At 40.2% G+C, this 15,395-nt stretch overlaps 1 protein-coding gene across 1 annotated transcript in view; it reads left to right on the top strand.

Annotated features, from left to right (window-relative positions):
* Nucleotides 1-4,689, top strand: part of efna3b (ephrin-A3b) — a 56,376-nt gene extending 51,687 nt beyond the window's left edge. Inside the window, exon 6 of the mRNA XM_038711407.1 lies at nt 1,075-4,689. Within this exon, the coding sequence (XP_038567335.1) occupies nt 1,075-1,193 (119 nt within the window). The 3' untranslated portion in view covers nt 1,194-4,689. The remainder of the gene's footprint in view (nt 1-1,074) is intronic.
* Nucleotides 4,690-15,395: the final 10,706 nt, after the last annotated feature.

Below are 15,395 nucleotides of genomic sequence, written 5' to 3'. Positions count from 1 at the left end.
CAATAATTATGTGTTTGTGACAGTCAGTGAGAGACAGTGCGCAAGTGTGTGTGTGTGTGTGTAATGAGGCGGGCTACACTTCAGAACCGGTGTTGCGGGATATGCTCTGCAGTCAGCTGTTTGTGTCCTCAAAATCACATTCCTCTGTCAGTCAGCGCCAAAGTAACAGTGTCCTGACCCCACAGCTGCATGCTCGGTTACAGCGCGGTCAAAGCATTTAACCTGAGCTCCAGTGCTGCATAGACCTCATTAGATTGGCCGGCAGAGCATATCAGAACAGGCCATCTCTAAAACCAGGTGTCAGTCAGTCATTACTCTGCTGTCTGACCCACAGAGCAGCTGGAAATATTCTGCAGCTAGATACGGTGAGGAGTGGAGACACTGACAGTATCCCCACTTCACTTCAATGCCATCAGACCGTAACCACAATAGTTCCTAATCAGCGTCAGCTGTCCTGTGTATAGACAGAAAATTGTGCTTCCGTCTGGTCTCCAGTCTCATTAATCAAGTGACTACAGAGGGTGTGTCTGGCCACAGGTGTGTCTCATGAGTGCAGGCATGCAGTGAACTGTCTGGTGGCTCATGTTTTTTCACTAGAACTCAGCGCTCGGCTTGCTGCCGGCAACAAAAGACCGCAAACTATTTTTAGGACACCACCAGGTGTACGTGCAGTGGGATTGTTATATAGTGTGTCTGTGTGTAAAGGTATGCAAGCGTGTGACTGGGACTGTGTCATTTTATTAGAACAATAAGAGCTCTCTGATAGCAGCTACAGCAGTCTGCCATGGCACTGCTGTTGTGTTGTCTTATAGCAGACTTACCATGTTTTAGTGGGAGTGTGACTCTGTGCTGTACACTGCCTTTGTTCAGTCAGTCTGCTTCATTAAAACATTTGGTCATGTTTTAGTAACAGCCGTGCTCTGTAAACAGATTATAGCACAATTAGAAACACACATAAACTCATCTTTCCTTTCAAGTGTGGAGGAAATGTAATGATCTGATATAAAGACATCACTCTCCATCATTCATTCACCTTTCGTTCTTCCTCTCTGTGCCTCTCTCTTTTCTTTCCAGATGAATTTAACCCATTTGTTCCCAAGCTGGAGAAGAGTGTCAGTGGAAGCAGCCCATCCAGGGATCGCCTTCTCCTCACCGTGACGATGCTCCTTCTGGCCGCTCTGTTCATCTCCTAGCAACGGCCATCCCATCAGCGTCACCATGCCAACTAGCCTTGGGAGGGTGTACAGTATCAGCGGGTGGGAGTGTGTGTGTGTGTGTGTGTGTGTAGGTGGGGGGTATAGGAAGAGCAAAAGGCAAGAAGAGCAAGAGTTCTCAAGTATCACAGTGTGAGTGTGTGTGTGTGTGTGTGTGTGAGTGTGTTTGTACAGCTGTGTGTTTGAGAGAGTGTGGTTTTGGTGGAGATGAAGGACCTTCAGGCTCTTGTTGACACAGACTGAACCATATGTGGCATTAAAGTCAGCCTGTGTATACAGATGCAGGTGCGGTAGACTGTGTGTGTATGTGTGTGTGTGTGTGTGTGTGTGTGTGTATGCGCGCACGCGTTGGAACAGGCCACAGGTTGAGCATGTTGAATCATGCACACCACACAAAGCATTTATACGATACGACAGCAGAGGCGGGGCTGATAAAAAGCATCAAATCCACCCAACCAATTAAAAAAAACATTTGAAGACTTTCCCCTGGATCAGATTGGCTGAAACACTTCCTTAGGGCTAGTTGCCATAGTTTCTTGCAACAAGAATTGAACTGAACTCAAATGAACTAAATCAAATAGATTTCAGCAGAACTGAACTGAAATTGCCTTTTTATTATCATTGTTGTTGTTGTTGATCTTGATGCTGGGATCTTGTCCCAGTCCATGGAGAGGAAAAAAAGGAGCCAGCAGATGAACTGTGCAGGTCCTGTGTAGGAGACTAGTCAAAGTAGCTGATAGTTCATAAACACACCCTCGGACTCCAGACGCCAATGTTTTAGTTATCATCTCCACTCTGCTGTGTCATCTTGCGTTCAGCAGGTCTCTAATGAAGGCAACAGGACTGGATGGGGTCAGGAGGGAAAACAAAGCATTTAAATGATGAATTATTCACTTAAACATCAATTGGGGGGGAGGAATTTACTGTAGATGTGCCATCGACACAGACGCTGCAAGGGTTTGTTGATATTATAAGTTGCTGTGTTACTTTTCTGTCCTGACTATGGAGTACCCGGTTAGTCCTCTGTCATCTCCGAGGTTAACGAAGCACACGATGGCTACGGGGCATCCATGGATACTCTCAGCAATACTGCCCTCTTCTCGACCGACTGTTTGGAGGAGAGTGAGAAGAGCAAGGAGGAAGGGACGAAGGCGGAAGGACAGTCACTCACACAAGCATCTATGAGCAGATCCAGTCCGTGACAATAAGAAGCTCACCACTAACCAGTGTCGGTGTAACAGCCTGCGCTACCATTCTCATCTCTGTAAACCAATTTGTCAGATGCCACATGTAAACTCTTTTCAGTTACTGTATGAGTGAGTGTGTGTGTGTGTGTGTGTGTGTGTGCGCGCGCTTGAGTAAGAAAATATATTGTCTGGGTGTGTGTGTGTGTGTTTGAGAGTGAGAGACTATTTTAAATGGTACTAACAGCCTGAAAATACATCCACATACTGTACATCGTATAAGTGTGAAATTGCTAAATAAAAACAAAAAAAATCAAAACACAACTAAAGCAACAAGTAATACATACAAACCAAGTGCTTTGGTGGGGCGGTGCGGCAATTCAAAACTCAAAAAACTGTACCAGTCGGTTGCTGCAGAATAGCGTTTCCATAGCAACTAGCACCTTATTCACCATGGTTACCCCACCCTGCCATTGACGGACTCTAGTAGGGCATGGCTTACCATAGTAGCTGATAACAATGATTAAGGTGATGATGGTGATGGACTGAGAGCCCACCATTGGCCGACCAGGTCACAGAGCGGCTCACCAACCGGCGCATGAGACATTCAAGTACTCTTGTAAATGTCACAACGGACAAAGAATGGAATTCCAATGTCTTGAAATTTGCCAAGGTGGAATGTGATCTGAGCATTTTTACAAACTTGAAGTTTCCTTATGGTTATTTTTTTAATTCTTATTTTGTTGAGTTTGCTGTGGTGTATTTTTGATTATCATGAGGGGGACGACGGGGGTTTAATAGTTGGGTGGGTTGAGCCATATGTAAACTTGGGATGCACTATGAGTCTATGAAGATCATATGTTGACAAATCATATGTCGCTGTGGTTCCCAGACCTTTTGGCTTGTGACCCCTTTAAGGACCAGAAAACCACATTACAGTCTAGGTCATAAAGTTTGAAAAACATAGGCATTGAGGGTTGGACTAACAAAGATGTTAAAGAGTTGCATTGTGGGTGTGTTGGGTCCAGCGTTTTTGGAAAGTCAGAAAACGTCAGGCTGAGCTTTACCAATTTTCTTGTAGTTCTACTAATTCTATGTAAGTGCGACTCAAATCACTGGAGCAACCCCCCAAACAATGCTGTTGTCTGTTTGGAACCTCTGCACACAGGATGCAAATGTCTAGTCCAGATAATGATCGGTTCAACCATGCAATGATTATACTTCCTGATCAGGTAAAATTAACCAGTGATTCTCAAGAAAGATTAGAAGAAAGTCTGAAATAATACAGCAGATTTTGTGTGGTATAATTAATTTTTATCTGCTTAACCATCTCATGACCTGTCATATTTGTGTTGCAACCCTTTTGGAGGGTCCAGTCCACCAGGTTGGGAACTACTGATAGAAATGTGTTATAAAGAAGTAGTTTTTTTACATCACTGTGTGCTTGTAGTTCGGGAGTAATGTTTTTTTTTTTTCAAAGGTGTGTGTCAATCAGATTTTCTCGTTGCAACCAACTTTGGGCAGCCCTTGAGTAAACAACAAAAGCACACATTTTTAAATTCATAGAAATGTAATGGCTCTTGTCACCCAGACAAGAGATTATACCTATGGAAACAAAGAAGGATCATGTAGTTATGTAGCATCACTGAGTATGTTACAGTATGATACAGTGTGTGAACCAACCCAGGTGTATATGTGGCTCTTGGTGGGAGGGCGAGGTAAGAAGGGTTTAGGGTCCTGATGTAGAGTGGGAGGGTTGAAGAGCTGCGCGCGAGAGTAAATCACTTTTCAAGAAGTTGCACTTAAGAACTTAGACACGAGAGCAAGTGTGTGTGTGTGTGTGTGTGTGTGTGCCAGTTTGTGTGCCCATCTGAATGTGTGTGTATCAGGGAGTGTAATAATCAGAGCTCATTTCTGTTAATCACTTCATGTCTGTGTGCAGGAGCTTCAGCATGAGATGCTGTCTGTCTTTGTGTGTACTGGTGTCAGATCGTACAGTACGTGTGTGTGTGTGTGTGTGAGCGAATGAGTGAGTGAGTGATCGAGCAACAGTCTCTTTGTTTCTGCTCTTTCCATGTGCGTATGAGAAAGAGAGTGCGACCGATTGTTTTCTGGCAAAACAAAAAAAAAGCATTTAATAGTGTTGGAAACAACAATTACAATCATGTTTACCTTCGACTGGAATGACTTTAAATGAACTTGAAAATAAACTGTAAACTGAACAAACCGTAACAGAGGTTATAACAATGATCATGATAACAAAATAATAAGCTTACAAATCTTACTTTTAACAAGATGTGTGTTCGGCTCTTTATTTGCCTCCCTTTTCTAATCTGCCCCCACCACCACCATGCTCTCTATGTCTTTGAAGATCTGAAAAAAAAGGGAACAAGCATGCTAATCCAAGACAACAGATTGAGGGGTTGCAGGAAAGGTTTTACCTGGTGTATTCACTTCTCTGTGTAGATAATGTTGTTTGGGAGCTCACAGATGTGATTTTCCATTTCAAAGTTGGTGTGGCAACGCTCTTCCTCAGCAATAATACCTTTACATGCTCCGATTAGGAGAGATAAGCGCTTCAATCACCATCGCCCAACATTTGAATGACAATGGGAACAGGCCAGCAGTGTGTACCTGTATGTCTGGACTGGCTGATGGAGGAATAAATCCGCTGCTAATGTCAGAGCTCAGCCAGGCTGTCTGTGATCTTATGCAACAGGTCTTTATCATGCAGGAGTTATTCGAGACTGACTGACAGGACAGCATGAGGAAGAAGATGGACAGATATCGGTCAGCACTTTGGTAGGCACGGAAGCAAGAAGCTTCAAAGTTTAAAAGACAAAAGCTGGTTGATGAAAGATAAACAGTCACGATCACGTACTCAATATTCCGGCAGTAAAGTCATGCAAGTTGAGGTTTGGGTTTTAGTGGAAACTGAAATCTGATGTGGGACAAAGTGATGCTCTACACAAAAGCCATTTTTCAAATATCACTCAACCACTGTAGACTCAAAAGGTAACTGTAAAAAGTTTTTACTTCTTCATGGAGCATGCCAGGTTGAATGGATGCCAACAGTTACCAGCTTTCACAAATCATCCATAGAAACTTAACATAAGACACTTAACTGCTGACTATCTGTAAGGTTAGAATGTTCCAGTCTGAAACTACTAGTCTTTTTTAGGTAAATTGCCAACACTCTTCTAAACTGTGGGGATTTGTTGCTTTTCTTTATCTTAAGCGATAGTGAATTGAATATCTTTTGGTTTTTGGCCCGTTGGTTTAACTAAACAGGTAATGTTAAGATGTACCCTTGAGCTTTAGGACAATATGACTCTTTTCTGTTCTTTTATAAACCAGTTTTGGCTTCAACTGATATGCAGCTGTGAGGGATTGATATGTTGGAAGATGTGGTCCCATTGTTTGCTTTATTAACATTCAGTGTGCAAAACGCATCCACACTTTTCTTGTCAGGTGCTGAGTACAAAAACTGCACGGTGACCTCTTCCCAAAGACTCAACACTGCAGAATGCTCCTTTTAAATTTTACTTTCTTACATTTAGAAAAACTTTAAGATCCCACATTGGCTCTTCATCAGCATGTGGTCCAGTTGTTTGCTTTATTAACACTGTAAGTAACTAATATACAAGCTGTCCTTATCATCCTGCTGATCTAATTTTCAAAGAAAGCATTATCATTTCCATATGGAGACAGACACATCATCATCCCAGTGGAAGAGGATCCAGGTGGTGAATCAGACGCCAGTAGCATTTGAAAAGTGCACCTCAGGGATAAATGTTATGACAACAAACCATCTTCTGGGAACAGTAAGTCTGCTTTTCCAAGAATCTCCCTGACTCACTTCATGGTTACATCAAGCTTCCAGACATTTTTGTTGAATTCTTAAAATTGTCACAACGCTCCCTCCCTTATTAATCTCAAAGCATTATTCTCCACCATGCTTGCTATTGTCATTGGGATAAAATGCAACTCATCAGGAACTAACACATTAAAAGGATTAGCAGGTCGGAATAATAGATAACGCTTAGTTTAGTTTAGGTAAAAGCCTTTCTGTTTATGAATCTTCATCTTATGGCTGATGCAGCCACATTACAGTTGTATACAAAAAGGTGAATGACCAGAGTTTGAAAAACAATTGGGTAAAAAGGTCAAATCAAAGTTTACAGCTTAAACTATTGGCAATTCACTTATTTCTTGTGGGTCTCACAAATATTTGTCCATGTCCATGCTGCAGTAGCAAAAAATCATCACTTGGTGCCGCTGTTCAGTCACAGCTTTGTTGAGTAGAGGTGCTGCTCCCTAATGCCCCTGCATTGTAATCCTTTATCTGAATACATAAATCCATTAAAGCCACAATGGCCATTGTGTAACTGGAGTCATTGGGATTAAACATGCAGATTTACTTTGCTGGGTTATGATATAACCGTTTATTTGCAGCATGTTGTAGCAGCTGAGTACATGGAGAGGGTTAGCTCCCCAAAGGTGGGAATGTGGCTGTGGAGGGCAAGGCCGTGTACTCTCACATACAAGCCACTGACAAATTATGCAATAACTATCCATCCGAGGCTTCAGCAAATGACTGTTCAAACTCAAGGTCTTCTAGTCAGGAACTTCAAGGCAGCGTTTCTGTCTGCATTCATTTATCACAACGAGTCAGGCTGAAGAGAAATATTTCTGCCTTCTTTTGATTGTTTGTTTTACCAAGAAACCAATGTTATGCATGGGCAGGCTTGTAAATATGAAGCTCTGACATTACAATGAACTGTCTCCACTGCATTTTCTACCACCAATACAAAACTACTTAAAAAAACCCTACTCCTCGCCACATAAACACTCTTGTCTGCATGTTAATTCAGTCAATACGCCTTGAATAATGTGTGCTATTCAGTCCAAGGCATGCACTGTGCAGAAGGAGTGACTGCGTCAACATCAACAAGTATACACATTATGCACGTTGTTTTCTTATGTATGTGGTGGGCATGTAACGTGTGTGTGTGTGTGTGTGTGAATGAGTGTGTGCTGAGTGATGCAGCATCTTTCCAGAGCCAGAGAATGTGAAAGCTAGCTGAGTCACTGATGTCATGTTGTGGCACCTGGGGCCAAATTTTCAAAACCTTTTCACCCACCTGCTTAATCATCAAGTCTGTTTGGTTGATTAAGCTTTTGATAGAGGTAAACACGCCTCCATATTACCAAGATAACTGGGGGACATCAGGGGTTCCTCCAGCACTTTCTGAAGAATCTTCTAAAGAAAAGTTGACATTCATCATCAACTAGTTTGGAGCTCTTCCATGTCTTTCAAATCAAAAGCAAAGATCTAAAACGTGTTTTTTCTCTACTCTGCAAAAAAACACAGGTTTTAGGTCTTACAGCCGTGTCTGGTTGATGCCAAAACAGCTCTCACTAGTGATTGCAAGGGATCCCACTGGGTTTTAACAATGCAAATTTCACAACTGATCACTGATGGTGATCATTCCATCTTTCAAAGCTTATTGTATAAGTAATAATCTGTCATATACATTTCATGTAAACACATTTCTGTTTTACATATTAAATAAACTAATAACCTGTTCATGAAACATTTTACATTTCTTTTCACCTTGGACCTTCAGTGGGAAAATCTTTCTGTGAACAGGAAGTGATTTGTCTTTGTTTATGGAAGACGCAACTGTGCGTTCTTTGGAGTAAATAGAAGAAAACTCGGTCGGAGGACCACCTAGAACAACTCAATCTGCAGCACAAAAAATCCAAAGAAAAAGAAAGAGAAGTGGAGTTCCAGCTAGCTCTACATACTGTACAATGAATTGTTTTATTCTGAAACTTGACTGCAAACACATTTGTCTTTTTGACGTTACTTGATTTAGGATTTGTTTGTCATTTTACAAAATGTGTTTTACAAACTTTTTAAGGTATGACAATCTGCTTACATCTTCACACTGTCAGCAGTACAACAGTGGAGAAGTTGGGCAACATGTGAACAGTCCAAAAGCTTCTCAACTTGTGGTTTGTCCACAGCTATTCTTTTCATGCCATCAGCCTTTAAAAGGCAATCAAAGTTTTGTACCTCCTTGCATCACTACATATGTGATGGCATGTCTCCACCTGACAAGTGCAAAACAGATGAATTAAATTTATCCTCCCAATTGCCTATGTATTTTATTTGAAGGACCAATGGAATTCAGCAATGCCTAAAGATCATCACACTAAATAAATTAATAAAGTTAGTGCCTTGTGAATTATGACTTTAAATTTCTCTGAAATGCTCAACAGTTTTGGTGTGAATAGTGACTGAAAACTAACACACACAATAAATGCAATACCATTTGCATACACTCAGATAGGCAGATATGACCATGTTTTCTCCCTACAGATCAACAACCACATCACCCTGACTTCATAATGGATATTTTTAACAAACCATATTGAAGGCTTAGATGAGATGATGAAAGTGTTGAATGTTAAACATTTCTCTCTTCTCTCTTTTCTGTATGTCTCGCCCTATCTTTATTATTTGTCCATTTTCCCTCTGCCCCCATTCCTCGTCCCTCACACGGAGGCAACGTGCTTGGCCCCATCACAACTTTACATGGCCTGCATTGCCGTCTCTCCATTTTCTCATCCTCCCTCTGAACGGCTGCTCTGACGCTGTCAGTCGCCTCCCGATTTATGCTTTTGGTGTTAGTCACCGCCTGGCCTTCCCCTCTCATCACATGCCCCCCTCTTCTCTAAGTTTAGCACTAATCCTCTATTTCTGAGACAGCATCTGTACAGCCCTAACAGATGGGAGGGTTATATTTACTCGGTCTCTCTGTCTGAAACACGCATCCATACACTATACATGTACTTTTACACTGCACAAACATTTAAATACACACTGGAGATGAAAGATTCATTAATAAATATCTTGACACTGAAGAGTAAATAAATTATAAGTCTAATTTTATGCTTCAACTTGTCCCTGTGGGTTTTGTAAGGTCAAGACATTAGAGAAACATACAGTTTATGTATGATACACCATCACACATGTGATAAAAACATGCTCATGTATAATTGTGTATGTTTGCCCAAGGGTATTGTACCATTATTAGAGATGCATGTGTTGCGTGACTGTGCATATTTGAGTGTTTTTGCCTAAATGTGTTGCATGCATTGATGTAAAATAGTGTTCAGTCTTATCTTGGACCTTGCCTTAAAGTCAGACATGCGATCACATAGACTCAATGGATTAAGATCTAATTAATTAATCAGGGCGTTGGAGGTGTGTGGTTTAACTGTACCTCTAATCGGCCACGTCCTCTTTTCTTATCCTCTAATCAGCAGATTATCTTACAGATTTCCGTCCGACTGCCTCTAGTCTTCATTCTGGAGAACAATAGTAACAACTTGTTCTACCTGTTCAAGTGAGCCACGTACAGTGGAGAATACTGCCGTATCTGTGACATATGACGTCTGTACCTTTTGATGGGTCTTTCCTGAGATTGAGATTGTGTTACTAAAGAATAGAAATGTATCTCTTATCTGTTTTAAGGCATAGTCTGTAATTTCACTCACTCCCAAACTGATTGACAGGTATGTTATTACAAAAATCTAAATTATTATTTTTGACCTGAAAAAACTAAAACTCACGTTCCACTCACTGTTTTTTTTAGAGCTTTCAACCATATTACACAGTCTTCATTGGTGGATGGAGAGTTTAGGCAAACTTTAAGCCAACATAGATGAGAACTACTACAAGTGTGTCTACTGAACTCGCATGTCAACAGATACACTGCCATGGAGCAAGCTCCATCTGCTAATGACCAAATTTACCAAATGATATGCATGAAAGCACCAGAAAAAGTGAGTAAGTGCACCGTGAGTTGGGATTGTTTTGTCAAACTACAATTTTCAAGGTCAAGAATGAACTTTCATGCTGAAGTTATTATTGTTTTCTGCTGCTGTTAAAGGTTTCTTACATCACTCTGGTTTGTGAACACAATATAGTAATTAGTATCAGTTAACTCACAAAATATTATTAAGTCAAACTCTGCAATTATACGTGCAGAATTACCTGTTCTTAATACATTGAAAAACTGCAGATTATTCTTCTAACTAAAAAAATTAAAGAAATACACGGCCAGCAAAGGAAATAACAACAATTTCTGATTTCCTGAGGCGTCCAGTAAACTTTTCAAAGTTCTACTGATTGCTGTATAATACTAACAAAAAGTAAATAACCCACACATGACACTGGCACCGTTAATTAACACGTGCGGTGAGTCAGACATATGTGATGAGCTTGTCTGAGTCATCTCTGTCGTCAAAGACGGGACACACGTGTGCACATACATATGCACACACAAACAGTGACAGACATGCACATGCACACAGGGCTGCCATCAGGTTGGACATATTGTGTTTTTATGTGTTGCATATTTGTTCTCATGTGAGATCATACACATACAGTACATAGACCATTTACAATTATATACAGTCTTTGATACTGTACTGTACAACCACCAGCAGCACCCAGTACTGTATTTTTGAAAATGAAAATACATGAAAAAAAAGTTTTCTTCACAACTTAAAGGTCAGGTAAGGAAGACAGAAATGATTCTCTGACTCATAACTCAGTGCAGATGCTCATCAGCATGGTAATGTGACAAATCTGTGGTTGTTTGGTTAAAGGTGGAAATTTCCATGCAGATTGTTTAGTGTGTTAAATTAAAATTTTCAACATTCTGAAATCCAAAACCAAAATACATATTTTAAATGTCAAATACTCTGCCCCTGTAGACTTGAAAGGGGCCTTTTAATTTGTTTAGAATTTTTTGATTTGCAAAGAACAGAAGCTGTGGTCTGTACGTAGTCAGTCGGTAGTCACTGTTTCCAGTGTGACGTGTGATCATGGGGAAAAAAGTATCCAAAGTGTTCATAGAAATTTCTTCAACCACTCCTGCAAATTTACTAATTGTGTTACCAAAATTGGCCAAAGTATGTTGCTTCTGCTGGTATTGCCACCACTGCCGGGGCACTGTTGCACAACATAGTGCGCTGTAGCTGTGTATGTAGCCAGAAAAGTGGATTTGAGAACTTTCTCAAGTAAAAGTAAAAGGTTTTATCCTCACTAATTGACACATCAAATCTTGTTTGTTTAATCCACAATTGTTTGTTTAATCCACAATTTGTCATTTTGGTTTGTGTAAAGTTGTGTTATCGGTTTTACTGTCCATCCATTTATCTGATTCTTATGATGCCGCTATTTTAGGAATGCCTGGAGTGATTTTCATCACTTAAGGATAAACTAATTAGAATTGGTAATCAGAGGTTCAGTGACCTCACAAAACATGCTTTTGGCTATCTCAAGAATTAATACGGTAATTATGACTAAATTTCACACAAATGTCTTAAGGGATTAAATTATGAGGTGATAAGATTTTATATCCAAAAGGTCAAGTGTCAACTTCACTGGGATAACATTCGTGAACACAGTTTCTCAGGAACGCATTGAGGGAATGTCTTCAAATTTAGTAACTGCAGAGTTTAACAGAGTATTGGAGCGCACCTAGCTTATCGTGAATGGATTTTTATAAACAGGCTTTGCATCTCAAAAAGGAGAAAACAAAAGCACCACATGTGTAACTATATTCTATCAGAATCCATTATGACATTGTAATGTATGATTATCCCTCATTAAGTAGTTCAACAATGTTTATCAGCTGGAATTATACGTATATGTTATTATTAATTTGAGACTTGACTTGGACTCTAGCTCAAAGACTTGTGAGCATCTCTTGTATATTATTGTCTGGACGGACATCAATATAAACTGCAACTTGACTGGTTGGCATACAGCTGCACAGCGGCAATTCTAGTTTATATTTGCAGAGAGCTAGACCTACTTCCAGTAGGAAGTTACTAGTCTTCATTTGTCTCTTGACCACCCAGACCGAGACCAAGTCAAGACCAAGACCATAGTTTATCAAGACCGAGACAAGACGAAGACTTTTAGGAGCCGAGACCAAGTCGAGACCAAGAGCAAGAGAGGGCGAGACCGAGTCAAGAACAAGACCAGTTCCCCACATTATATGACACACAATAATATGTGGAACGAGATCATAGGTACTTCTCAAATTGATCTGAAAGATCCACATGAAAACTCCCACATAAAAACAGTAAGAGCTGAAATCAACAAGTAAGCATTGCTCGCCGGGAGGGGTGGTCGTTAACGGTAACAACACACTTTTAATTAGGGTTATTGGTTGCATTTGAACCAGTATGTTTTCCATCCAATCAAAGTTCGGATGTTAACAAATACGACAAATCAGACGATGCAAAAGCAATGTATTGATATTCCCAAAGGTATCTTGACTGGTCTTGAAATAATCCTGAGTCCTCTATGTCCAAGTCCGAGACAAGACCAAGACCATCAAAAAGTGTTCTTAAGACCGGTCTTGAGACCAAGACCGGTCTCGAGTACTACAACACTATTCTTAGTGTCTCTTCAAATCTATATTTTACTGCATCATTTCTTGATGTTCTAAATGTCTCAGCTACTGTAATTCTGGAAAATCAGATGTGAACTCAAAGCCTTCTGTTTGACTTAGTATAAGTTCGTACCTCTCTTTACTTCCAGTCTTTATGTCATTTAGCTGATGCTTTTATCCAAAGCAACTTACAATTGTTATATGTCTGAGGTCGCAACTAGTCGTTTATTGTCTTGCTCAGGGACACATTGGTGGATGTCACAGTGGGAACTGAACCCCGGTCTCCCACATCAGAGATGTGTCTTATACACTGTCCCATTGCCACCCCTCTTTATGCTAAACTGAGCTAGTCCACTCCCAGCTCTGGTGTTTTCCAAAAATGTTAAACTATTAAAGTATCCCCCTTTCAAGCCTTGAGGTTAGCGTTAATACTCAAAAGTCACATTTTGGGTGGAGTATCACTAAGCTAGTATAGAGTACTTTTTTTTCTCAAAGATTTATTGCGAATCCATGTGTGCTTCGGAAAGAATGAACTTGTACACGTCCCATTATTTCATCTGAAAATGTGGAACAAATAAACGGCTTAATGCTCTACTTTACTTGTTGTTAGGCTAAGTTGAGCTATGAAAATCACTTTGTGCACTCTAGACTAAAGGGCTGAAGTAGTGGATAATGGGCCTTGGGGCATATGGTGTGTCGTCTAGCTGTTGTTTTGTCCCTAGATTTCCTCTTAATCTCTCATGTGTCTCATCTGTCTACTTTTCTGTCCTGCATAAAAAAGCAGCCTTTTTTGTACTCTAAGACTCCCATTTCAACTTTTATGCACATGAGTCCCTCAAATGCCCAACATCTCTGAAACAAACAGCTGAGCCGTCTGGCCACCACACACACACACACACACACACACACACACACACACACACACACACACGGTGATGAGCACAACTGAAGCTGTGAGCATGTTGCAACTTGCTGAGCACTGCTTTAGCCAAATAGAGGAATTAATGAAGAAAAAAATAACAGGCTGTCCTAGTGGGACACTGTGATAATGTGTATGTGTGTTACAAAGTCAGATCTCAAACGGCTGTGACACTGAGCAGTGGCCTAACATATAATATGCTATATCTGTAACAGTAGTTTTCTACTGCATTGAACTTTTTAACTGATGTAATTACTGTTAAATATTGGTTTTGATTTACAGCAGCTCCGTGTTCATGTCTTTATGCTTGTGTCCTCAAGTGACCTTATTCTTAAGCGGTTAAGTCACCTGAAACTTTGACCTTTGGATTTATAGTCTTGTTGGAATTATGCTTATCTGATGAGGAATTACATCATACTGTGTGTCTAATTGGGTAATATATGCATGAACGCATGCTAAACATGAGAGTGAAGTGAAAATCACCCATTCAACATTTATGTTGTTACTGAGATAATTTTATGCTGCCAATTGCCACTGTAATATAATTTTAAATGAACCAAAGGTCTTAGGAGTTAATTAAAGAAAGTTTTTAGAGTGATTGCAGTGCACAAGCTCTGTTCCACCATCGCACATACTACTCCATCACCCTATTTCATTCATTCTTAATTCAATCCAGCGAGTTTAAAATTCACAGAGGCCTGTTTGTCAGTTCAGTTTTGAGGAGACAGCGTTGACTACTCTGTCATTTTGACAGTCATTTGTCATTTTCTCCTCAGCTCTCCTCTTTGTCTGTCGTCTATTCTTCATTTGTCTCTTAGTTCTCTCCTTGACTTAGCATAAGCTCGTACCCCTCTCTGTTTCAAACACAAACACACACTCAGACATTGATTAGTTAACATATACAAAGATGTAAGCTGCATCATTACAGTGTGGGTTATTGTGCATTTTAGGTAACAAACAGGAACCAATAAGCAAAAATAACATTTGTCAACATTTCATTACATATGCATGTGCTTGTGTGTGTTTGTTTCTATGCTTAATTTCATGTGCATTTCTTAGCACATGGAAGCACAAAGAGACTGAGGGACTTAGGCCTGATGCTCTGAACAGACAGTGCAGTGGCCTAAGCTTGTAAAATGAGTGTATCATCCCATGCCCCCTGGAACACAAATAACCGCTCTCATTTAGTCAAGACATACACTAAACCTCCGCTCATCTGCTTATCTCATGTAATTACAAATCAACATTGGCTTAATGTTGAAGGAGCTTCATGTTCAGTTTCTCAAAGCTGTTGTTCTTGTGTCCCAGACTGCCCTTTCAGTTTATAGGGGCAAGTTATCTCAAATCAACCCTCAAAGTCTGCATTTAATCTTAAGCTATATCACAGACAATCTGTGTCCTTTCTATATTCTGAAATAAAGTTATGCTGTGGGGGTCAAGATTTTGACAAGGGAGGATAAATGCCAGATGTTAGAGACCTCTAATGTACAAAATGGAGATTTAATGTTTTTCTAGGATGGAGTTATTTCTACAAGTTACAGACAAATTATGTCCATTTTCTTTAATGATCTGCATAAATCAGCGGACTTTACTT

This window comes from Micropterus salmoides, unplaced genomic scaffold (genome assembly GCF_014851395.1).
Source record: "Micropterus salmoides isolate LMB-PRFRI ecotype aquatic unplaced genomic scaffold, ASM1485139v1 Ms_hic_scaffold_11, whole genome shotgun sequence".
In the NCBI taxonomy this organism is placed as follows: Eukaryota; Metazoa; Chordata; class Actinopteri; order Centrarchiformes; family Centrarchidae; genus Micropterus; species Micropterus salmoides.
This window is presented reverse-complemented; position numbering and strand designations above follow the sequence as displayed.